Source organism: Geospiza fortis, unplaced genomic scaffold (assembly GCF_000277835.1).
Source record: "Geospiza fortis unplaced genomic scaffold, GeoFor_1.0 scaffold318, whole genome shotgun sequence".
NCBI lineage: Eukaryota > Metazoa > Chordata > Aves > Passeriformes > Thraupidae > Geospiza > Geospiza fortis.
In genome coordinates, this window is record NW_005054371.1 from 3,034,937 (window position 1) to 3,060,483 (window position 25,547).

The 25,547-nt window shown below is 37.4% G+C and overlaps 1 protein-coding gene across 4 annotated transcripts in view; it reads left to right on the plus strand.

Annotated features, from left to right (window-relative positions):
- The window catches only part of U2SURP (U2 snRNP associated SURP domain containing), a 43,040-nt gene that overhangs the window by 1,184 nt on the left and 16,309 nt on the right, over positions 1 to 25,547 (plus strand). For 2 of the 4 annotated variants that reach the window (XM_031060019.1, XM_031060017.1), the window contains exons 2-19: positions 6,547 to 6,594; positions 7,022 to 7,039; positions 9,369 to 9,467; positions 10,532 to 10,646; positions 11,043 to 11,176; positions 13,162 to 13,229; positions 14,550 to 14,644; positions 14,728 to 14,760; positions 14,860 to 14,942; positions 15,325 to 15,490; positions 15,907 to 16,118; positions 17,060 to 17,103; positions 20,334 to 20,438; positions 21,640 to 21,706; positions 21,798 to 21,961; positions 22,944 to 23,106; positions 23,613 to 23,692; positions 24,728 to 24,815. In XM_031060019.1, the coding sequence (XP_030915879.1) occupies positions 7,025 to 7,039; positions 9,369 to 9,467; positions 10,532 to 10,646; positions 11,043 to 11,176; positions 13,162 to 13,229; positions 14,550 to 14,644; positions 14,728 to 14,760; positions 14,860 to 14,942; positions 15,325 to 15,490; positions 15,907 to 16,118; positions 17,060 to 17,103; positions 20,334 to 20,438; positions 21,640 to 21,706; positions 21,798 to 21,961; positions 22,944 to 23,106; positions 23,613 to 23,692; positions 24,728 to 24,815 (1,731 nt within the window). In that variant the 5' untranslated portion in view covers positions 6,547 to 6,594; positions 7,022 to 7,024. Of the gene's footprint in view, positions 1 to 6,546; positions 6,595 to 7,021; positions 7,040 to 9,368; positions 9,468 to 10,531; positions 10,647 to 11,042; positions 11,177 to 13,161; positions 13,230 to 14,549; positions 14,645 to 14,727; positions 14,764 to 14,859; positions 14,943 to 15,324; positions 15,491 to 15,906; positions 16,119 to 17,059; positions 17,104 to 20,333; positions 20,439 to 21,639; positions 21,707 to 21,797; positions 21,962 to 22,943; positions 23,107 to 23,612; positions 23,693 to 24,727; positions 24,816 to 25,547 lie in introns of all 4 variants that reach the window. The other 2 variants (XM_031060016.1, XM_031060018.1) reach the window with 2 other exon arrangements.

Here is a 25,547-nt window from a genome sequence, read left to right on the forward strand (position 1 = left end):
TCGGCGGCGGCGCTGTGCCGGCCCGCAATGCCCGAGCCCCGCCGTGCCCACCGACGGCTTTCATTTCATTGCCCTCTCTCCACGTGGGCTGAAGCCCGCGCAGGGTTAGTTTCCAACTCGCGAGTGTGAAGGAAAACGACAAATTGAGATGGAGTGGGTTCTTTTGAAGCTCGATGAAATTACAAGTTTCGTAGAGTTGCTGCGGCGTTCCCCGCGCTTTTCACGGAGCCCTCTGTACTTCCTGTAGTTCCTGCTGGGTGGATTTCCAGCCCAGGAGCACAGGTAGCGCTGCAGCTCTGGGAAACCTGGCCCAGAGCTGGGCTCTGGATCCAGCGGGCGCAGCTGGAGCTGCCTGCGCTCGCGGCGTCGCTCCTGCCGGGAGGGTGGGGGGTGAGATATTTTGGGGGGTGCACTGGCCGCTGATGGTCTGAGGGTTGCTGCCTTTTATTCACTTTCGTTTCAGGTTTTAGGTCAGAACTATATAAATCCTCCAGGTTTTGATGTATGAGTATGTAAGTCATTCAAAGAGAAAGCCGTGTTGTGGCTCAGGAATTTCCAGTGCTATAAATGAATAATTTTTGCCCATCTTTTTATTAAGCAAACCCAGGATTATTTAGCTTTTTAAAATTTTATTTTGCTGTCAAGAAACTGTAGTAATTAATGCAGTTGGGAATGAAGTGTAGTTACTTAAAGTCTTTGTATGTTTACTCAGTTGTTATTGAGGAGGAGAGTTTTATTTTTGTTTCCCTTTTATGATCTGTTCCAAATATTGCCAAGAAATGTTTTTTTTATCTTGCTTTTGGCTTGGAATGGCAAATAAGAGCTGGACAGAAAACTTCAGTAGTAAAATAGTTCTTAATTTATGGGCAGTGGCTTTCAGGGAATAGGACATTTTGGGATTTCAAGTATAATTAGAAATAGAATACTTAATTATTGATGAGTGCAGCTGATAGCATGGTACGGAACACCAACCCAGATGTGATTCCTTTCTTTTTGCAGTTACATTGTAGGCTATTTGTGTTTTGTCATTTGCTATTTCTGGACTGATGATACTCTTTTTTTTCAATATACAGTAATAATTTATAGGAATTGTTTTCTGTCCTAGATGTCAGTCCTGCAGAGGTTTGTTCAGGCAGTTAACTCTTCCATCCCATGGAAGCCAGTAGGACACCTAGGGAATGTAAGGTCAGGCTGTGTTCATCTGTCAGGGCCTGCTGAGGACATCCTGTACCTCTGTGCACTCTCCCTCACCCCTCTGTTCCCCATTTCTCCAGACATCCTTGCCATGTTTCACTTTACATTTTAGATCTGGCTTGTTCCTTCTTGTCAGTATTATTTATGTGCCACAGAAAATAGGGATAGTACCTACTTGGATCCATGGGAATGTTTCTGTTGAAAAGTGAAATAAGACATGCCTATCTCTTGGGATTTATTTCCCAAAAAAAAAAATCTTGGGAAATCTTGGGCTGAACAGTGTGTGTTCCCTTTGGTACCTTTGTTTTATTATTCCATAAGTGCTTGTGATATACATGGAGATACTTTTCAGATGTCTGCACAAAGAAATGGTATTGAAATTAGTAATATTATTTTGTTTTAATTAGTTTATTCACACAGGGATTAAAATGTGTATTGAGAATGTTTATGGTTTAGCAATTGAGCAAATAACCTTTTTGCTAGACTTTATGAAGTAATTATCAGACATTTTTATTATTTTTAATAATTTTAGGATTCATTTACTTACATGATTAAAAGTGAAGTTGTAGGCTTCTTTTGTAAGTTACATTTGTTTTGCAAATACAATATTTTATGTATCTCACAGACTCATAGGATATGTTTCAGTGGCAGTTCTAATTCAATGCCTTTGCTGGCTTCTAGATACCTGCTGGAAAGACACAGTGACCTTATATTTTCTGTGCTCTGTGAGGAGCTGTGACCTAGTGCCTGAAATAAAATAATTCCTCCCCTTCAGAATGGTTGTTCTTCAGTCTTATTGTCCAAGTACCAAATTTGACCCAGTTTTTTAATTTTATATATATATATATAGTGAAAAATCCCATTTTTGTCAGCCAGGCATTGTTTGTTTGATTCACTGCCTGGAAAGTGTTGCTGGAGGTGGTACAGGTTCAGGGAGCCCCCAGTGCCTGCATTGCTGTCGTGGCAGCTGCTTTGTGTGATACTGGCAGCTGCTGAATAACTTTAGGAGTCTCTCATGTGAAATGTGTTGCAAAAGCTTAAAGTATTCCTTGGGCACTTGGAGATTAGAATAGCAAGATTCGTGCTTGAGATTTCCAAAAATCCAAGTAGGAAAGAAGATAATTAAAGAATAGAAAATAGACATTGCCAAAGACTGCACAGGGCATCAGTGTAGGGCATGATTCTGAAATGACAGATACAGATGTTCAGTTATTTATGTAATGAAATTTTAGCTGACTCTTTGTTATTGTATCTTCTGAGAATAGTTACTGTCTGGCATGGCCACTGCTCTTACATAGACTGCTGTTCAAATTGGGTGCCATATGCAGAAGAAATACTGAAATACTCCGCTTGGAACCAAGCTGTACTTTTCCCTTTTTCATCCCAAAAGCTGGACCTGTTACCTGAGTTGAAGGTTCTAGTGGAATACCATTATGTACAAATACTTCTGGAGAAAGCCAAAGTCCATTTGCTATGATTACTCTGATAGGAACTAATTCTAGTCTGTATTATTCCAGTGACTGTAAACACTAAATACATTAGCTGTAAAATAATTTGCAGGTGTTTTCAAGCACTTATTTTCTAGAAAGAAAGGAAGAATAAAAAATAGAAGGCAACCTGGAAACCTCCTTTAGCTGAGTTTTGACATCTTAATTTATGATGTGTTCCATTTGTTTTTCCTTGCTGTCAGTGCTGATACAAAGAATCCCAGCCTTAGCTACTCCTTCCCTACCAAGCATTGTCCTCTCTGGTTGATTTGGCATGATTTGGGCAGCAGGCTGTTGCTGTGAGTTGGGAAATGGTTTGGCTGAAGCTCCCCATCTCTCCCTTTGGTGGGTGATCAGCTAGCCCAGGAGCAGTGCTGGAGTTCAGTGTGACCACTGTGGGGGCAGGATCAGTGGAAGGTGTTGAAACAGGGCAGGAGTGGCTTTCAGCAGAGTTTCTTTCAAACATTTCACCCTGAAGCTATTGGTTCTTTCAAGGACAGGGCTTTCATTTATGTTTTAAATTGTAGCAATTACAGTTGTAAAAATACCATTCAGCATTTATAGGACCACAGATTGTCTCCTGGGCTCTATTGGCAGCTTTTGTGCTTTTGTTGCTCTTTGTTTCACTAAATTACATCAATATTAATTAAAAAATATTTATTGTATGCAGTGTATTTTAAATGCTTGTGAAATAACACAATCATGCCAGGTTTACTGAGAGATTTTTAAGTCTGGAGAAACCATGAAGAGCTGGATTTGTGGCCATGTGAGCTGTGGGCAGGAAGGAAGATTCAAAAGAGCTGTTTTCTTCTCTGTTTTCCTTGGAAGCTTCCATGGAGCTAGAAGAAAATCAGGATCTCAGAGATGTCTCTGCTTTGGCATTTTCATGGAAGTTTGTCATAAATCTCATTTGTCTGGTCCTTTGAAGTTTTTGGTTTTTCTTTTGGAGGTTGAGTGAAGTTGGCTGGGCTCAGCTTTGGGTGACCTGACCTCCAGGACTGGGCTGACAGGACTGTATTTTAATGCAGGCTGCTGAAATGACACTTCAGCTGTGCTGGCACATGCTTTGACAAATGTGCAGTGTGAAAGTGATGGAAAAAGTGATCCACCTGTAAAATAGTCTGGTTGAGGAAAAAAAATAAAGATAGTTTTCATGCAGAGATGCAATGAATTTGGGGTAAGAAGGTATTTGTCAAGTGTCTGTGCTGGCAGTGACTGAAAGTTGGATTCACTGCATTTTTTCTGTTGGCCTTTTGAACACAAGGGAGCTGTCCTCACTCACATCTCATCATGTGTAGGGCAGAGCTTTGTGTGTCTCTCTTTCAGCAGTTAAGTTCAGTTGAGCTACTTAACGTGATGAGAACAGAAAAAATAATCTTGTTCTAGATTTCAACACAGGTGGACAACATCTTCTAAAATGTTTCCCTGTGTTAGAAAGACAGCGATTCCGCTGAGTCAGTGCAGCTGGTCTGACTCCTAAGGAAACAAAATGGCCCCTTTTGTCAAGGCAGTGCAGATGGATGCAAAGTGCTGTGAGAATTTGTGATTTTTTAAAATAACTGCTGTTTGGAAACGGGCAGATAGCAATGTGTAATTTTGTCAAGAACCTTTTCATCTTGTGCTTTGTCAGAACAGTTGCTTGGTTGGTCAGGAGCAGTATCAAAGGTAGAACTAAATTTATACATAGGAAAGAGAAGACTTTAAAAATAAGAATTGTTGAAGGAGGAAGATGACATGGCTCTCCAAAGCTGCTAGTTATTGTGGGGTACAGTTGGTCTGAAAGCAAAAATTGCTTTTAGAAATTTTCTGAGTGCACTTTAACAGAAATTGTGCTGCTCAGCTAATGTTCAGAGTGGCTCCACAGTGCCATGGTCTCTGTTGCTGGGTTGGGGAGTGCCACTGGACTCCCACAGAATCTCTATGCTACCACACACTGCTGCCTTTCTGAGCAGTATCATCTGCTTGCTGCTGGAGAAGCAGATTTAGTGTCTTGCTTTTTTTCTGTTCTTCCTCAGGATAATCTGTCACTGTGCTGAGCATTGCCACTGTTACTCTGAGTAATGTTTTGTTTCTGTCCCCCCTATGAGCAGCTTCAGCACCACCCCTGTTGGGAGCTGTCGCTATCTAAAACTACCATAAGTGAAGCAGATGTGGAGAATCAGGAAGTGGCCATTCCCTTGTGCTGTTGCCAGACAAGCTCCTTTCCTGGAGCAGTACACCAGGGCAGAGAGCCCTGTGTCACTCCACCTTTGGGACTGATTTTTTGAACTGCAGCTCTCAGATTGTTTGTTGGAAGGCTGAATTGCAGCTGCTGTGCTGCTTGCCGCAGGGTGGCAGCTGGCAGCAGGAGGAATGCTGCTCCCATGCTCTGGAATTCTTTTGCACAGTGTACATCTTTTGTCTGTGTGATGTTGGGCTACACTTTCATAAAGTTTTGAGGGGAGGACAGCTTTCCTTCGGCTACATTTGTGCAGTCTGGAGACCTGTGCATAGCAGATTACTGATTGGTCTTAGTGCCACAGGCAGCTGGGGATCACAAAAAAATCCAGCACCAAGTACACAGGAGGAGAAGTTTGCAGGAAGTGGCATTAGTAAAAGATGTGAGATATTTGCTTCCATGTGTATTCTAATGAACTGCTACTGCTGCATGTGAACTCAGCTTGTTATTAGCTTCTGTGCAAAGATGTGCTTGTGAGTTATGTACAGTGCTGCAAGGAAGGGGATTTGGGAGGTCTTTGAGAATAAGACATTATTTTTTTTCCCCATTTTTTCTCTGCCCCATTTATCTTCCTTAAAAAAACCTCCAAACATATTCCTAGAAGCCTTTTGCTTCTCCCTTGCAAAGGCTATATCTGTGTTGAACTCTACCTTTGTTCACTTAATTCTGGTTTCTGTTGAAGACCATTTTTTTCTAAATTGATTTTACTATATAACATAGGAATACACTTATTAAAAGAGAAATGTCTCTGTCTTAGCTGATGAAAAAGCAGCATGCACAATAAAAACAAGGCCTAGTAAATGATCTTCTAGAGTAGTATTTGGTGCTTGTTGGTTTTGAAAGACTGGAAATGAGCATCATATATTACTATTTCTGGTATAAACTACAAACTCCTGATAATGAGGAGAAATGCTAATGTTCTGTAACTAATGAACAGATTTCAGCTAATGGAAATGTGTTACTTTGACTTAAATTTCAATTAAGGTATGAATTGTGCATCAGGCAATAATATTTTAATTTTCTGGAATTTGGACATTACATAATTTAAAAGTGTGTTCTCCATCACTTAAGCTCGTTTAAAACCTGATTTTGTGTATATGCTGGTTTAGGTGTTAAAGTTCAGCTGGAGTTTAAAGTAACAACCAATTTGTACCTGGTCACAAATTGTGGTTTTTGAGGTGGCCAGATTCCATCTATGCACAATATAGTAAAAGCAGTTTTGGAAATTATTTTATAGGAAGCCAAATGTAATCAAGCACTTAATATAATCTTTGACAGCCTTTAATGACAACTCTTGAAGGTGCAATGTAACTAACCTACTTTTTCCCCCAGTGGTGCCATTACTGATGTATTTATAAAATCCAGCTGTGGAAATTGAGATTTTTTTTAATGGTCTATCTTTAGGTCTGTCCCTTATTTGCTTTATATTGACATTGTTTCTGAGGTGACCTAGGTCAGCTCATTAACATACATTATATCATAAAATACATTGTATGTATATATACATTATATATATAATGTATACCTATAATGTGTATTTGGATGTTAAAATTGAAATGAAAATTCACATTCCAAGAACTGGGAAAACCCTCCCAGAGGTTGTTTGTCTGTTTCTTGTGCCTCACCTCCTCCTCATTCTCTCCTCAGGTCAGAGGGCCAGATGCAGTACATACCACTGGATCTGCTGATTCACATGTAAGTCCAAAACACTTAAACAAAAAACCAGAAAAATTCCAACCAAACCCACAACTCAAAGTAGGCCTGTTTTTAAAGAAACCTGCTCGCTACAGGCAGAGTCTGGTGCATTGGGTATGTAACCTGTAGGTGTTTGCAAATGAACCAATGATTTCATGTTTAAAAATACTCCTTGAAACTTTCAAAACAAGCAGCAATGTAGGAAGCTGTGCTGCATGGCACTGCATCCATAATAGGTACTGGAACAGTAAAAAGCTGTAAGGACTCTGTATGGGTTTGTCTCATACTGGGGAGTCCTTGAGGATGCAGGGTGATCAGTCCTGGGAATCATGGGATATTCCAGTGCTTTTTCACATACAATTGGCTTCTCAAGACTGAGACAGTGTGGCCCTAATTCCATCCTTTATTTTTATTTTCTTTCTAATAGAATATGATAAAGGAAAAGGTAAGAAGAATAACATGATCCTGCTGTCCCCCTGCCCCTTATCCCCTCAGTGATGAGACCTTTGCCTGGTTGTGTGGTTGGTATGTTGCATGAAGACTTACCTGTTTCTGAGCTAAAATGAAAACAGGCAGCAAGAGCCAAACTGGGAGTTAATACCAGACAATTCATTCTGTGGTTTGGATTTTCTTCAAGATTTCAATTTGATTTTGTACATGCAGAAGTCAATTACCAGCTGTTAAATTGCTTGTAAGAGCATTAGTCGAGTTGTGGTAGCAGAAACTTTTCATAGAGAAGCAACTTGTTTTATTGATTTCTTTTACTTGCTACAATTTGGGCAATTACTCCTCTTAAATCTCTTCTGAGTATTTTGTACTGATGTACGTGGAACTTTAATGCTTTGTGCTACCTTACAGTCAGTGCGGTGTTTTGGTTAAACAGAAGTTTGCTTTCATACAGAGATTTGATTACTCAGCTGCAAGTTTCTCTTTGCTTCTATCATTTGCTTTACCCTTTTCACAGTATCTTGCATTTTTTGAAGGAGGAAGACCTTCAAGTTTTGTATAGTTCTGTTGTTAGGAATTCTGTGAAGCTGCATATGGTTAATGACAATGGTATAATTGCCCACTGGAATCTGACTAGCAGGCATAAATTAGTTCAATCTTAACTTTATATAGTTCCTGCCTGTTGGCAGGTGTTTTTTTTCCCTGAGACCCTTTCTAAACTGAGCAGCTCTTAGTGCCAGAACTCTTTATCTTGCAGCTGCTTCCTTTATGTCACTGGAACAAATACTCATGTGGCTGACCTGCAGGTATCCTGTGACGTTACTGTGAGAGATTATTTTCTGATGACAGGATAAACCTTGGGTAGGAGTGTGGTATTTGCTCTGCCTGCAGTGCTGTGCCATTGCTGTGTGCTCATGTTTTGCCAAGGTTGTATATTGTTTGTCATATTGAAATAGAAGCTGCTTTTCAGACAACTGGGAGATAGGATTTTATTAAATTTAAAAACACACAGATGAATTAAAAGCTCCTGATAAGCCTGTCACAGCAGCTCACGTTGACAAACATGGTGTCAAAAACCAGGTAACTTTGCAAGAACACTGCATAAATTTGTCACTGATAGCTTTACTTCCAGTGATGAAGAGGGAACAGTTTCAAGGAAGTATGAACTACTTGGTCCTATGCTTGGCACAAATCTAAGAGTGATGCTAAGCAAGAATTATAAATTGAAGATACTTCAAACAGTTTGTTTTTCATGGTGCTTTTTTTATGAAAAAAATTTTTAATAGGAAGCTGATACTAGAAATAAAACTCTTTGCAAAGAAAATTATTCCTAGAGGAAACCCTTTCCAGTTGGTATCAGAATATTTTTCATAATATGACACCAACTTGTTTGTCTTGATGTTGTATGAGCTGATTTTTTTTAAGAACTGTCACTGCAAAAATCATAGTTTTAAGCATCACTGTGTGCTCTGTGTAAGAGCATCACAAATATTTTGAAGACAAGACTCGTAGCTTCTGGGGCTTTGTTGCTGTGCTGATTCTTCATGAATTACTGTGTTAAGACAGGAGTTTCCAGACAAGTATCTTTTCTCTCATTTAGCTTCCCACTGCCCATGTCTTTGGAACATGCTCTCCATCCTGTTGTCCTTCTTCTCTTGATGCTTTGCTGCCTGTTAACTACCAGAATAGAGTCTTAAAAATTCCATTTCCATGCTCCAGAAATTACTGTTATGTGGAGTACTTCCTTCATCAGGGTTTTGGAAAGAAATTAGAAACAGTCGAGGAGCTGAATGTGAAGAGTTTTATGTGAGATTTTTTTATAGCTGAAAACCTCTAGAATGCATTTTGTTGTTCCAGCAAAGCTGTTAATTTTTACCTTGAAGTACAATGGAAATTTAGCATCCATATGGTTGTTCCATTACCTGTCCAACCTTGCACAAACGTTATTCTTGCCAAAATAGTCAGAAAAGCTTTTTTGAGGGAAGGGGGAAGAACTGTAATGCAAAGCATGTATTTCTGGAGGTTTAGAAACTGCAGCACTGCACAGTGAGAAATGTCCAGGCTCTTACAGCAAGTGTCCTTCAGATTTCAGCTGTGTTTGAATGGTGTATTAAAAACTTCCTCATTAAACCAAGGATGATTTGTTTAAAAAAAGTCACACAGATTTTTTTGTTGTTGTTGTATTAGATAATGAAAACTTCACAGATCAGTGCAGGAAGGCTTTTCTTTGTTTTGTTCGAGTTACTGGTCTAGACCAAGGTCAAAAGTAGCATTATTTTCATTGTTTTGTAAACAGTTTGATGTCTGTTTTCTCACTGCCTTTGCAGCCTCTAATGGAAAGTAAACTTAAAGCATTCAGTATTGGCAAAATGAGTGCTGCCAAACGGACACTGAGTAAGAAGGAGCAAGAAGAATTAAAAAAGAAGGTAATGGTATACAATGAAAATTTTATTTTGTATGCAGAGCTCAAATAAATTTGCTTTTAGATTGCAACCAGATATCTTAATTTTGGTAATTGTAGCTTTCTTAGAGTGAAAGTGAATTGTATTTTACATGTATTTTTGGCATCCATTATGATACAGAGAGGCTTACTCTTCTCTGTGAGAAATCAAGTTCCCTGGCTTCCTGAAATAGGGAATTACAATAATCCATTGGTGTATTGCTCAGGATGGAGACAGCCTTCACCTTAGGTATTTTCTGTTCTTCCTTTGCTCTCTATCATTGGATTTCTGTTATTGCAAAGAGTAGTTGCCATTTTTGAACTTGTTTCAGTACATATCCTTTTTTTTCTGTAAAACATTTTTTTTGTCTAATGACTGTGTTGGGAACCAATACAAATCTTAAAATTTGGTTCTGCATTTTAGATTACTCAGGAATGACCAAATTTTAAGAAATGAATATCTGGTAGGTGTTAAGGTGGAAGTTTTGAAAATTTTGGTGTTTTAGATTTGTGGACACAGCCCATACTGTGTTGCAATGGCTTACCTCCTGCTGGGCTGTTGGGAACACTGGCCTAAAGATCATGATGGTACTAAGCCATAGTGCTCAGCTTCAGCCATTTATTCAGTTTATTCCCTATGAAATACAGAAGGGTGATCCTCTTGTTGATCTCCTTCAGCCACGTGGGTTGATTGTAAAGGCTGAGATGGAATGGGCACTGTTCTCTCATGCTGAGGCCAGCAAAGCTCCAGGCTCATAAGCCTTTGATTTGAGCTTTTCTGTTTGACATCTTTTGAATGTTAAATTGCCATGTAAACTCCTGGAAAGGAACATATTGGAGCACACAGCCTCACTGGCTTTGTGTGTCATGTGCTGTGTTCTACCCACATTTCTCAGAAATTTGAATTATCTAAAATTGAAGCTCCTTTGATGCTGTTTGTAGCTTGAACTCTAGAAAATAAAAATGAATGTCACATAGCTAATTTAAGAGTAACTGTCTAGTGAAAGTTGTTCTGTGGTGATAGTAAATAGATGAACATTTGCTGTGTAGGAGGATGAGAAGGCTGCTGCAGAAATTTATGAAGAGTTCCTTGCTGCCTTTGAAGGAGGTGATGGTAATAAAGTGAAAACATTTGTAAGAGGAGGAATCGTTAATGCATCTAAAGGTATAACTAATCTTTTTTTGGAGGGGGTGGGTCATTTGGCTTTGAGTAAAGATGAAGACTGGCTTTGAATTGCATTTCAAAATTAGTATGTTACATTAGAAGCAAAAAAACCTTGATGCTAAAATCTACTTTATGCTTTGATTGAGGTAGGTAGTGGTGTGATTTGTGCTTTAACTATAAGAAGAAAACATGCTTTGGTTTAGACTACCTAATCCATGTTCTTTTCCTTCATATTAAAAGATGTTAAATTATGTAAAATTCATATTGTCAGCTTTTAAAAAATGAAGTAATATATTGCATTGAATGACCAGGACTAAAAATCAGCATTCTTTCTAATGAACAGTGTTGTGCAGCATGAGTTAATAAAATTTGCTTTCAACTTGTCTTTAATTTCAGAGGAGCATGAAACAGATGAAAAAAGGGGTAAAATCTATAAACCTTCGTCACGATTCTCAGATCAAAAAAATCAACCAAGTCAGCCATCTAATGAGAAACCTCCATCCCTCCTAATGATAGAAACCAAAAAGCCTGTAAGTTTCTCACTTGAATCCTAACTCCATCCTGATGTATTTAGAAGTGCTTAGAAAAAGGGCCCTGAGTGCTTGCAGAGTACTTTTATCTGCACGTGTCACGTCTGAGAGAAGGTGGACATTTGGAGTTTCCTGAACCAGTAGCAGATACAAAGGTGATGAAATGCAGAGGCCCAGGAGCCCTGTATGTGGCACAATACACCTGGTGCTGCACTGCCCTTTTATTGTGTTCTTGCTAAGGTGGGCAAACTTCTCATGGATATGGATTTAGTGGCTGTTGCAAAGGAATAGCTTCTTCAGTCCTGAGAATTTCTGGGTTTAGAAGCAATTCTCAATTTCTGTTGCTACTATCTGTTCCTGATTTTTTTTTAACTTTAAACCAAAAAATAAATTGACCTTTGTGTTGATCCATGTTATTCTTGGTAGGGTTCTTTGAATTTGGTTGTTTGTTTTGGTTTGGTTTTATTTTGCAGGGGGGGGTGAAGTTTGAGAAGTTCCTTTAGGAGTCCCTCTTTGAGTTCCAGAACTTGCACAGTTCAGAAACTGAGCACCTTGTTTTATTTAATTTATTTTGTCTTCTGAATGATTTGATGGAGATTTTTTTTTGTTTTGTTTTTGGGTTGTTTTTTGGTTTTTTTTAAACCAAGGTTCATCATAAAAGGTATTAAAAGTATTAGAAATATGAACCAGCAGTCTTCAAGTGATAATTGCATATGATTACTGTTACTACTGTGTATGTGTAATGAATGTCTTGGATGTCTTAAAAGTCTTTTAATAGAGCTTACTACAATTTTAAAGCTTAAGTGAAACATGTAAGATGCTGCCTGTTAGGGTGGGAAATGAATGTAATGTGATAATTGTGGGCAGTTCCATCATAACCTCCCTCCAGCTTTAAACAAATGTCAGTGTTAGAGCAGTGGGGTGCTACTGGATGGTAGTTTTGATTTTCATTGTATGTAAAGCTCTACATATACAGAAATGAATTGTAGCATTTTTTTATTTTTCTGAGCTCTGTTCTGTCATATGCAAGTGTTTGTACTGTAAGACTATTACTGCTTTTCAAATTTTTCATAAATACTTGTGAAGTAATGCAATCAGTTTACTCACTTGCCATGTCCAATGGTGATTGAAGATAATGAGGTAAAAATGATTTTATTTATTTGGCAGACCCTCCCCAAAAACAAAAACAAACAAACAACTTTGCCTGGGGTGAGTAGGAAGTCCAGTTTTTCCAAAGCTGTAGTGTGTAACACAAGTATTTTGTATGTCTGCCTATTGGAAACGTTTTCATTTAAATTTGATTATATAAAAACAATGTTGTTGAAGATAACATTTCACATGAGTTAGTTAAGGAACATGTATTACTGTTAAAAAAAAATAAAAATTGCAGTATCCATATTCTTCGTCATTCAAGAGCTTTTCCTGAGGATCTTGAACTATTTAAAGTAACTGTTTTTTCAGACTATTTGCATCCAAAGGGAAGCAAGAGAAGGAAATTCTTTTCAAGTAGAATGTTTGTAGATAAAATAATTGAAAATATATATGTAAAATAATTTACATATATATGCACACACATCTATCAAATTCATTAGAGCATGATGGTTTGCTAGGGGTGTAGTCAGCATCCTGGTTTCCAAATGGAACAAAGTGACAAAATACCTCACAGTTATTTTAAATGTGTATGTCGTAGAGAGAGTGTTTGATCATATGTGCTGCATTGTGAGAATGAGAAGTAACAAATTTTTTTTTCAACTATTCTGAATTTTTATTTTCTAGCTTTGTGTTTGATAGCGCTCAGTCTGAATGTTTCAAGTCTGTTTGGTTGTTGTTTTGGGTTTTTTTTCATTGTTTTTTCCTCCTGTAGTTACTTGGTTTGAAAGCTGTGGGTAAAATATGCATGGAAATTATCTATGGTTTTGTTATGTTATTTTTAATTCTGTTCATTTTGTCTTCTGAAATGTTGTTTTCTATATCTTTAATTTTAGCCTTTGAAGAAAGGAGAGAAGGAAAAGAAAAAGAGTAATTTGGAACTTTTTAAAGAAGAATTAAAGCAGTAAGTTTGCTAGTTTTTACTGTAAACAAACAAAATCCAAGGTTTTTGCCTTGTTTTAAAGGCAGTATTTAAGGTCATTCTTGCTAAGTTATTTCCCAAGGAAGGTTTTTATTTTTTTTCTCTCTCAAATGCTTGTGAAATGGTATAACTAATTAGATATACCATTTCACAATTAAGATATTTTTATTAGGCTTAATTACTGCCATTGCTCATGGGCTTGGCCATTGTTGGGTCCATCTTGGAGCTGGCTGGTGTTGGCTTTATCTGCCATGGGGGAAGCTTCTGGCAAGCTTCTCAACAGAGGCCACCCCTGTAGCTCCCAGTACCAAACCTGCCCAGCAAACCCAGTACAGGGGTGTAGCAGAGAGATTGGTGACAGTATGAAATGTCTCTCACTCTTGAAAAGAATGGGCTTTGTCAGTGTTTCTAAACTGTAGCCAGAGAAATTTGTAGGAGGAGGTTGAGCTTTTGTATAAGGCAGTAATAAGAGTTGTAATTCAAGTCTAGAGACTTCAGCTTACATAGTATTAAAAGCAAGCTGGATGATGCTTGAAAAAGCAGATTGTTTCACTTCCATATGTGTTATAATACAGCAAAGAGCAACCCATGTATTGAGTGCAGCTGAGTGCCATCTATTTATACTGATGCTAGTGATGGAAAACAAATGAATCTCTGTGCATTAGAAAGCAGTAGGTACAACCTTCTAAACCCACATGTGGCTTTTGTGAGGAGTGCCTGAGCCTCATTGCTGCATGTTCCTTCATTGCTGTAAATGAGTTGAATGGGACTGCCTTGTATTCCTGGAATTCAGCATCTTCATATCAGGATTTAAGGCCAGACTGCAGAGGACCAAATACTTACTTGTGAGTACTGTCCTCAGAGTTAGAAACTGAGATGAAATCCAATTTATTCTGGAAATAGTCATATGGGTGTGCCTCTGAGTAAGGCTTAGAAAAGCTGGAAGGATAAATAGACGCTGAGGAGTTGGCGCATCTTGAAAAGTCATCTGCGTGGTCTGTGGATCTCTAGCAGTCGGATGTGGAATTGGAGTCACTTTTTCAGAGCACAGTTCTTATTTCCAATTCTGTTTGAGAATGAAATACCCTGACATATGAATGAGGAAGCATGCAGCTGGAATAATTCTGGTAGATATATTCCAGTTGATGAAACAGAAGTTCAGACATACTGGCAACTTGGAAGTTCTAACAAACTCATCGTTTCATATTAAAAATTCTCATAATTGTTAAGTCAGTTCAAAATTTTAGAATAAAAACTTCGAGATGGTTTTAAGTTGTTGCTCACTTTAAACTTGCTTCTTAGAATCCAAGAGGAGCGTGATGAAAGGCACAAAACAAAAGGTAGATTGAGTCGTTTTGAACCACCCCAGTCTGATTCAGATGGGCAGCGGCGTTCAAGTAAGTAGATGTTATTTTTTATGTTAGTCTGGGCTACAAGATTTGTAGACTAAATCATACATATTTTTCTTCTCTATATTCAGTGGATGCTCCTTCAAGAAGGAACAGATCGTCTGGTGGTAATACAGATTCTTTTCTTACTCAATTTAATGTTGTCATTTAAATGCATAGCGGGGATTATGACTTCTTTTTTTTGTTGTTTTCCTTTGTTTTAGTACTGGATGATTATGCACCAGGGTCACATGATGTTGGAGATCCAAGCACAACAAATTTGTATCTGGGAAACATCAATCCTCAGGTAAGTTTGGAGCCAAGAAGTGCAGTGTTGGCATGTTTGGGCCCAGACAAATTTTTTTGCAATATTCATTGGAATAAGTGCTCTGAACATAATGCTGTAAAGTTAAGGTTTAGACTACCAATCTCTAGCTCAGTTAAAATTCTTTTTCCATTGGTATCCCTAAGCAAGGTGGATCATAACTCACATATTTCAGTGTGCTCATTTAAAAATGCAGTTTTTTAGATTGTTGTTTCTGCAGTAGATGGCACTGGGGGGCTGTCAATGAAGTAGTGTTATGTCAAGAAACTAAAAAAATGAAAATTTTGACATTTGGACAATAATACAAACAGCTGCCACAAAAATACACTGGCAAAAAGTTAATTTTTACCTCTTTTTCATGTAGATGAATGAAGAGATGTTATGTCAAGAATTTGGCCGCTTTGGACCATTAGCGAGTGTTAAAATTATGTGGCCAAGAACTGATGAAGAAAGAGCCAGAGAAAGAAATTGTGGCTTTGTTGCCTTTATGAACAGAAGAGATGCTGAAAGAGCATTGAAGAATTTAAATGGTAAACATATTTCTCAGTTCAGGGCTGTAATTATCTTTGCAGACTGTAAGCACATTTTCAGGTTGTTTTATCAGACAAGTGAGATGTATTCTGTAACTCCAGTAGATACCAGACCAGCAGTGAGTTTACACTTGATTGTTCTACTGGCAACTGAATGTTGTCAAACAATAGTAATTGTGTACTGTAGGGTCCTGAGGACAGACATTGGGGGAAGACTAATAAAACATTTTGTGTAATAGGTCTTCATTTGCCTATGTTGTAGTCTGATAGATGTAATAACAGTAATCAACAATGTAAGCAAAAGGTAAATGCTGGCAGGCAGACATAAATGTTGCACTTAGCAAGGAGAAATCTCAAGTGATGCAGAACCAGTTTATAACATCATGGTAATGAAGGGTTTTTTTTCACTTTTTCAGGCAAGATGATAATGTCGTTTGAAATGAAGCTGGGCTGGGGCAAAGCTGTTCCTATCCCACCACATCCCATCTACATTCCGCCCTCCATGATGGAGCACACCCTGCCGCCGCCCCCGTCAGGACTGCCTTTCAATGCCCAGCCTAGGGAGAGGTTGAAGAATCCCAATGCTCCAATGTTACCACCACCAAAAAACAAGGAGGATTTTGAGAAGGTAACTTACAGTACCCTGGGCCGTATCTCATTGTTAAATACTACATCTGTGACAGTATTTCAATGGCTTCATAGATTTGCATTGTTCAGGCTGACTTTGGCAGCCCTTAGTCTGCAAATTGTCTGGCTCCCTGCTGTAGCCCAAGGGAACCTACTTAATTCCTGAAGCTCTGTTTCATGTCTGTGTTAGGGTACAGTATATTGGCTCTTGGTTAATTTAGTGCTGCTTAAGATCTGGCTATCATTTTCCCCCTCCAGGCTCCCTGGATTTTTTTCTCCTACGTCCCCCCCTTTTCTTGGCTGCCAAATTGCAGTATCTAAATTGTTTTCCTTATAGAAAATCCTACATTTTAATTTGGGTAGCATTATTTTTATCCTAGAAGAGTTGATGTATTTTGTATAGAAGGTAATTAATCTGGACATTGAGTAAGTATTTTATGCTACTTATGGAGTCAGTTTTCAAACTTTTCTTTTTGTGGAATATTAGCTGATAAAAGGGTAAGTATCTTGAAATCACAAACCAACTTGATTTACATTTGTAAGAATTTATTGATTCTTTGAATGACACTTAAATGCCAGGGCTGTTTTTTGTAAGACTTGGGAATAAAGTAATACCAACGTGATCCAAGTCAAATAGTTTAGAATCTTTTCATAAACGTAAGAACTCCTTTCTTATGTATTCAGCATAGTTCCTATTCAGTGCCTCAATGTACATTCTGACAGGAATGTTCTGATATTTTGCAATTAGTGAACCTTTATGGTTCACTGCCACAACCATTTGAATTTTGTGTAATTGCTTAGTTATAACTTCACAGCAGTGATTGCCTGCAAAGTTTGTGATAGATGTGTAGTATTTTCATTGCATATGTATATTTTTGCTTGTTACTTGTTAACAATACTCACATATTCTATGTTTATTATCTGATGTGACTTCATATACAGACTCTGTCGCAAGCCATAGTCAAAGTGGTTATCCCAACAGAAAGGTACATGTTTTTCTTTATTATTACTGATCTAAATATAGAAAATTTCCCCTTCGGAATTTTAAAGAAAAATGGTGATGTTGTGGAAAAGGTAATGGCTTGACTGAGCAATGGTTATTTTATAACACTTAAAAGAAATGTGTGTGGTTTACAGTCTAACTATTCTTGTCTTATTAACTGTTTTGGGGTTTTTTTTGAAGGTAGACTTAAGTAATTATCTTTTGCATTTAATTTGATCCCTCGAAAGTGATGCAGGGTAATTTTGTAAGTGAACACTAGGGTGAAACACTGTCTTACAGATGCAGCCTAAGTCCTGACATAAACCTCTGCATATGGGGATGCAACTGTGGGATTTTTTTTATTTTTTATTTTCTTTTTTCTTGTTTTTTTTCTTTTTTTCTTTCTTTTTTCTTTCCCGTTTTTTGGACTTGTTCATTTTTTAACCAGTTCAATTGAAGCCAGTTCAGTTTTGATTTCTGCTATTTTTTTAAATGTAGCAGTTAATAATTTTTGTCACTTTTGATTACTGCCAGGACATTTTTCCATTTTGGTCCCCGTCACTGTTCCTATCTTCACGCTAGTCTAGGTATACTCTTGCTCAGTTAAGCTAAAGCCTTTTCCCAAACATAGGAACACAACACTGTTTTAAAAGTAAAGAAGCACAAAAGATTACCAAATTCTCTTTGACATTGGCCTTGGTGAGCAACACCAGCTGAACTGTCTGCGGCAGCGGGGGACCAGGAAAACATCATGGGATGGATTGGGAAAGTATACAGTTTTTGACCAGACATTGGTACGATCGGCTCCAATAAATGTGGTTTTATTATAACTGAAAAACCTTTTTTTGTTGGCCAACTTAAGCTAAATGACCTTTTAAAATAATGCACTATGGGTTTTTTACTACACTGTCTTAATTGTCACAAAGTCCCTTTTTTCTTTTTTTCGCGTGGGGGGAGGGGGCAGAAGGACATTTGTGAGCTGGTTATAGTGCATTAAGAAACTTGTCAGTACATGTCCAATGTACTGTATTTTTGATGGAATTTTAAGACAGTACAATTTTTGTTGGGTAGAAACTTGAGTAATTGGGGCGACCAACCAGGAGTCTTGATTTGAGAAACATATTGAGTAGTAGAACAAGTACTTGTAAAACTGTACAGTGCTCACAGAGTAGCTGGCAGAGAAAAAATTTTATTTTTCCATGTCCATTTTATTTACTGTAGCATTTTAAAAGCCTGTATGATAAGAACTCATGTTAAATGAACTGTATTTGAAAACACTTCTAATAATTCTTTTCCGGATGATTTTGGAAGTTGCCAGTGACAATTGCTAAGACCATTCATTACTCAGTGCATCCCATCATGCAGAAAATTTGACTGACTTCAGTGGGATAATAGGTTTAATTATTCTCCTTTCATTAAAAATTTTCAATACTATTTTTAACATCTCTTTCTACTTAGTAAACAGCAAACCTTGAGTATGTATAATCAATTATTTTTTCTGAGAAATTGACTTCCAAGTAGTCATATCTTACATACCAAAAAGCCTGTAACAACCTCTTTCAGATAGGGGATGAGCTGAATCTATTTTCATACATTGGAAGTCTTATGAAGCAGATGTTCTTCTTCAAGCATAAGCTGCTCTTACACAACTTGATTTTACTTGATGAAGGAAAAATTAGATGAAAACCAGTGATGATTTGCAGGAAGCCAGAAGTGATCACACTGGATTTGCCTTAAAATAAATGAATGCTGTAATAGCTCAGAGGCTTGAAAGCTATTGTAGATTTGTTTCTTGCTGATGTTTTCAAATACAGTTCATATAACAAGAAGAGTGGCTGTTCAGACTTTCAGAACACTGCTGTAAATTAAATGGCTACAGAATTGTTGAAACTATCTCCTCTTTGCAGTGTTTCTGGCATTATAAAAAGCAGACAGGAAAATTGAACTGGTGGCTGTTTGATTTTATTTGTGTAATATTTGAGGCAAATGTAGATTCAGTGCTAGATGGCTTAAAAGAGCACTTGCAGGTAGCTGGGGTAGGATTCTATTACTATTCTATTATTACTATTTTTTAAGTTGATTTTTTTTGATCTAGTGCATTACATCTGTGGCAGAACTTGGAATACTCATGGTAGAAAATAGTCACTTCACTGCTAAGAAGTAATAGAAAATTCTGCAACTTTATAATGTAACATTTATGGAATTTTAGTCATTAAAAACATGCTATATGGAAATCTAATGAATTACATGTAAAACCCCAATATTCATTTGTTGCATCTAAGAAAAGAAATTTTAAAATGCAAAAATCTGTATTTTTTTTTGGCTTGCATCACATTCAAAGGACACGTGCTGTGAAGCTTTTGCTATATGTAGGTAATCTATTTTAAAACTCAGGACACTGTTTCCATAAATCCCCAAAGGGGTGGAAACTGGCTATCACTCTTTTTGATAAAGCTTTTCTGACTGTCTCCTGTTAGCATGCTTAGAAGTCACTCTGCATTGAAAAATGTGCACTTCACATCCACTTTTGCCTCTCTCAGGATGTAGTGCTGAATGAAGGGATACAGATTTTTTTTTTTTTTGTGATTTAGTTCTATTGTGTGTCTGAGGGAGGGAACATGGGATGGTATGACACAAAAGAATGGACAGTTTTGTTCTATGCCAGTAATCAAGTCTTGACCAAAAAGATATGATCTAAATTTAATAAACACATTGCCCTGTTTTGCATCAAGAAGGCTATTTGCTTTTCCTTTCATACTTGAATAGTTTGAAAGCTGAATTCAGATTCTGTTGAACATTCAGAAGTATGTGTGTTTTATTTTGAGCAAAATATTCAGCCACTTGTTCCCCTGTGGAACTTCAGCTAACATTTCAGTCTTACTTCTAGACAATGTAGATAAGGGCTTAGTTTTGGATAGCTAATTGTATTTTGGTGCTCAGGTGCCCATATTTGTGTGTCAGGTTTCTGCTAAGCAAGACATGGTTGTAGGCTAAGACATGGAAGGAGGTCTCTTAAATTCTTACTCCACCACTGCAAGGCATGGTTTGATTTTTAGAATGCCCGTGTCTGTGATGCAAAGCTATAATATGTTCCATGTTGCCTTACCTTTTATGCAGATTTCTTAACAATACAGCAAAATAATCTCCTGCACAGTTGTAGTATCTTAGGTGGAGTGTAGTTTTATATAGTGTTAGGTCTGAATCAATTTTTCTTTAACTGTGTTGTTGTTGTAGGAATTTGCTCGCTTTGATACATCGAATGATAGAGTTTGTGGTTCGGGAAGGGCCCATGTTCGAAGCCATGATCATGAACCGAGAAATCAACAACCCAATGTTCAGGTGCTTATTGCATTGCTTCGTTTGCAAATAACACCAGCTGTTTTCACTGTTGTTAATACTCTGCATTCTCAAAATACTAATAAGACTGACTTCTGCTGTGTCTATTTTTATGTGCAGATGCAAACTTTACAAATCACACCTATGGCTGTACAATCCTTTTTTAAGGCAGAACGCACTTTTATTCCAATTGTTACTAATGTGTACATACAAATATGTAAAATAGTACACACACTGTGTAATAAATTTCTATATATTGAAATAAATACCATTTAACACATAATCTTTTAAGGGATTCATAATCAGTGGAAGCAGTAGCATATATTTAAAAAAAAGAAAAAAAATCCCCCTCCTCCCCCAAACAGACAAACTCCATGTGAGGTCTGCTCTTTCTGGAGCCTATTTTTTAACCTTTAGAAAGAGCTGGGAGTAATTTTTCTTCTATGTCAATTAAAATAGGCTTAAACTTCAGCTGACATAGGGAAGTTTTGAGAATTTTGAGCACTTGTCCTTAATGGAATGCAAAAGGACCAGTTTCTAAATTTCTTGTGAAATGCAGTCTCTCCAAAAAGGTTTTGAGGGAAATGTTAAATGACTTTTTAGCAATGTTTTGTTTGCAGTAAGTTTGAAGCGCTTCATTATGATTTTTATATGTAAAGTGAGCAGATACGCAGTGAAAATATCCTGGCCATTAAAAATGGGCTGCTTGTTCCCCACATCCCCCATCAGATGTTATCAGTGTTCTGCCAGACAATTTACTGGTGGAAAACTTCAGGTCATTTAGTATTTGATGACCTTACTATGCCACTGCAAGCTCCTGCATCACTTGTGCTGAGGTTGCAGTTGCTCCTGTAGTGACTCTTTGCACTGATGATTCTTCTGCTTTGCTGTGAGGTTGCACAGTTGTTCTTGCTGACACAGTTTGTTCTGCTCTTGAGTTCTGAGCAGTGCTCTGCCTTTGGGGAGCTCTGCTCTCTGCAGTTTGCATGTATGTGTGTGTATGAGTGTGTGCAGCAGTTGCACATGTTCTGCCTGACTGTGCTGCGATGTATGTGATTTTAGCTCCTTGTGTTCTCTCTGCAGCTGAGGTGGGATTCTGAACAGGGTTTGGTTGGGTTTTTTTTTTTTTTATTGTTTCCTTTAAATTTGTGTGAATTTAAGATTTGTAATATGCTCTGTGTCTTTTCTTTGCTCTTCGCTTTAGGTTTTTATTTGAAAACCAGACTCCAGCCCATGTGTATTATAGATGGAAGCTTTATTCAATTCTTCAGGCAAGTAGAATTTTGGTGATAGTTCATAGCTTCAAGCACAGTGAAGTAAAATAACACCAAAGTAAAAATACTTGTGGTTTTTTTTTCGTAGGGGGATGCTCCAACCAAGTGGAGGACAGAAGATTTCCGTATGTTCAAAAATGGATCCTTCTGGAGGCCACCACCATTGAATCCATACTTGCATGGGATGTCAGAAGAGCAAGAAACAGAAGCGTTTGTGGAGGAACCGAACAAGAAGGGTGCACTCAAGGAAGAGTATGTATCACTGATGGATGGTGCTGCCTTGATAGCTGGGCTGCCTGGGTTTGCCCCTTGTGTTTTTGTCGCTCTGATGTGTCATCCCCTGAATTGTCATACTTGTCATAGTACTATGTATGTGTCTGAGTAAGTGTCTCTTCACCTCAGTGCTTCTGATCATACCTGTAGCTAAATACATTCTTGATTTGGTTAGATTTATCATCACTGAAAGTCTCATTCCAATGTTATGAATCCTTAATTTGAAAGGGATTAGGAAGATGAGACTTTTTCCCAATTTTCTGCTGCTGTCTGTAGCTGAGGATATGTAGCATCTTTCTCAACATTGGTATGACCTCACAAACTAAACTGTTTGTGTAATCTTAAACTTACTGATGCTGTTCCTCAGAAATTAAAATTGGGAGCTGTTGTTAATAAACAGAAAGAGAGAGATCATCAAGAGTTCTTTGCTCTACTAGGGGTGGCTGTGGCACTGAAAATAGAGACCTGCTTTTCCTAATTTTGCTGCTGTTGTTACAAATGTGTTACTAAAGTGGAATTTTTTTGCTTGTTTTATACTTCTCATCATTGTTACCACAACAGTCATGCTTCTGTAGGTTTTAATACACAGTTTGTTTCTTATACCTTCTTTTGGAAAGGCTCAAAAAGAGATTCTCTTTAAAAAGTTCTCTGCATGTGAAGGTCAGGAAAAATGTGAAGTAATTGTTTATTTATTAGCTTTCTGAATCTAGTGTTTCTTATTCTGTAGCAGAAATGACTTGCATGCTTTAGATTTATCCATTTGGTTTAGGCCAAAACTAAATCCAGAAAGATAATTACTTTATTAGAGATTCTGATGTGCTTAATTAACTATTTCTCAAGTATTTTTCCTCGATTTCTGTATGTATGGAAATATGGAAAAACAAAAAAACATTGTTAAATGGAAATTCGCAAAAGTACTTCTGATTTCATGTTGAAAGTATTAAAATTCCTGGTATTTCAGACAGAGGGACAAACTAGAGGAAATCCTACGTGGATTAACACCTCGGAAGAATGACATTGGTGATGCTATGGTCTTCTGTCTAAATAATGCAGAAGCTGCCGAAGAAATTGTGGACTGCATTACAGAGTCATTGTCCATCCTCAAGACTCCTCTTCCTAAGAAGGTGTGGAGATTTTCTATAATCTTGTATTTTGGGGGCAGAGCTCACTTAGCAGCATGTGCATGTAATTTACAAGCATTATTTCGTAAGTTGCAGGTAGTGTTGAGATTTTGTACTGAAGTGTGGACTCGAAATTTAGTATCATCCCTTCTGTGGAATTTTGTTACATGTTTTTTATTCTTTCTGAAGTTGCTTGTAAGTAATATTCTGCCTTACTGTGAAATTAAGAAGAGTGAAATGATCTGTTCAAATGAGACAATTTAAACAGGAATGCCACAATTCTCTTATGTAATGCTATGGTGATATGTTACAGTAGTTAGTACCCTACGGCATTACAGGGGGATAATTGCCTCTTAACATGTTTATTGATAATATAGCTGTGCTACACTTAATTCTAATTAGCTACTTCCAGATAGTTTGAACTGTCTTGTATTCCTTCTGTGAAAATGCCTTTATTTTCAGAAGAATTTAAATTGGACTTTCCTTAATTCGACCGTTTTTTATTGCAGATCGCAAGATTGTATCTAGTGTCGGATGTGTTATACAACTCTTCAGCTAAAGTTGCCAATGCTTCCTACTATAGAAAATTGTAAGTATATTTTAGGTGATTGGCTGTTAAAAAAAACCCTCTTATATTCATCTCTGTATGTACATCTCTGGATAAATGTGGTTGTAGGAAATTCAGACTTTTCTGTGCTACTGCTATTACAGACTGATGGTATTTATATCTGTTTGCATGAAAATGTGTAAGATGTAGCATGTTGGTAATGGAAAAAATATATGTGCCCTATTCAAGGGACCGCTTGCATGGAACTCCATAAAGGTGAGAATACCTCATGTGCCTCTTGACAGAAAGAGCTGTAGATAATATTCAAGATACGGTATTAGCAGATAGTTCAAGCAAAGAAGTACATTTTTTAACAGATTTATTTTAATTAAAATGAGGGTGGTGTAACTTTCCATAAACCTTGAATAAGGTATAAAGGGATATTAATGTAGTTTATTTTTAAGGTGCTGAGAAGAATTTAGGAAAAATGTCCATGGGACAATATCTTTGTCATATTAAATGTTTGTGTCTGGTTCCTGGAGTCCCTCTAATGTTAGGGCAGCATGGTGGGAAATACTCAGCATGTTTCAAAACTAGTGATTGCAATTGATGTTTCCTGTTGCGATGTGTCTGTGTTGTGCCGGTTTATTATTTGCGCATTGTGAGAAGCTCAAGGGAAGCTGGGCAACTTTTGCTCAATGTGCTTTCATTGAGGGCCTCACTGACTAAATTAGAATATAAGTATAACTAAGATTTTTTTAAAATACAGATTGAATTTTGAGACAATTCTTTCATTCTATTTAAGGTTGTAAAACTCCTTTTATCGTCCTCCAATCTTTCCAGGGTGTATAAAGAGACTGCAGCAGATGTGAAGATCTCCCTTCACAGTTCTGTTGTTGTCCAAGGTGATTTAATATATAGTAATCATATTTGCTTTATAGTTCAGTTCATGGCTACTGTAAGGATCAGAACCTTGTGCTTTTGAGTCCTGTGTCCCAGGTATTTTCATGAATTGTGTATGTCCAGAAAACACATATTATGAAGTTTAACTAAAGAAATGTATATGTTTAATTCTAGTTTTGAAACAAAATTATGTCAGATATTCTCTGATCTCAATGCTACTTACCGTACAATACAAGGCCATTTACAGTCTGAAAATTTCAAGGTATGTATTTCATTGTTATTTACATGACATAGAAGTCACATAAATAGATGTTCCTGCACAAGAGATTGCATACTATCGTAGATGGCTTAGACATCAAGGTCCCTATTTAGGCCTTAAAAAGAATAATTTAAAAAAAGTTTTCTCTTTTGCAAGGATAACCTTGCAGTTAAGGAAGGAAATGAGCATCTGCCAGTTGAAGTGTACCAGCAGATGTACAGTTGTGGAGTTGAGAGGATATCTTTTTCTATCACTTGAATTGCGAACAAGGCTTTCTAGCTTTCTTACTGTTCAGGGCCACCTGTATTTCAGTTTCAGAAGTGAACTTGTGTGGAAGTGCTCAGTGTGGGAAAGAAGCTCCTGGGCAGAACAGCATAAAGTTACTTCTAAACGTGGGGGTTTTTTTTTGTTTTGTTTTGTTTCGTTTTGGGGTTTTTTTGTGTCAGGCTTTATTTTAGAGTTCTGATAAGCAGTCTGACCATGGGTACTTGAAAGTGGTTTTTGAAGTCGAATGCTCTCTGCTTCTCATGCTTGACCCCTTCTCTTTTCATGATGCCTCTGCACTTTTTTTCTTTTTGTTTTTCAGTCAGAAGCTTTAAATACATAGCTTACAGAGTAGTTAGTTTGTGTGAATTAAGATCTTCATCCTGGTTGTCCTCCTTCTGCTCTCAATTGCTCTAAATTGAGAATTTAGTTATCTACTATTTTAAAACTTTCTTAAATTATATGATAAAG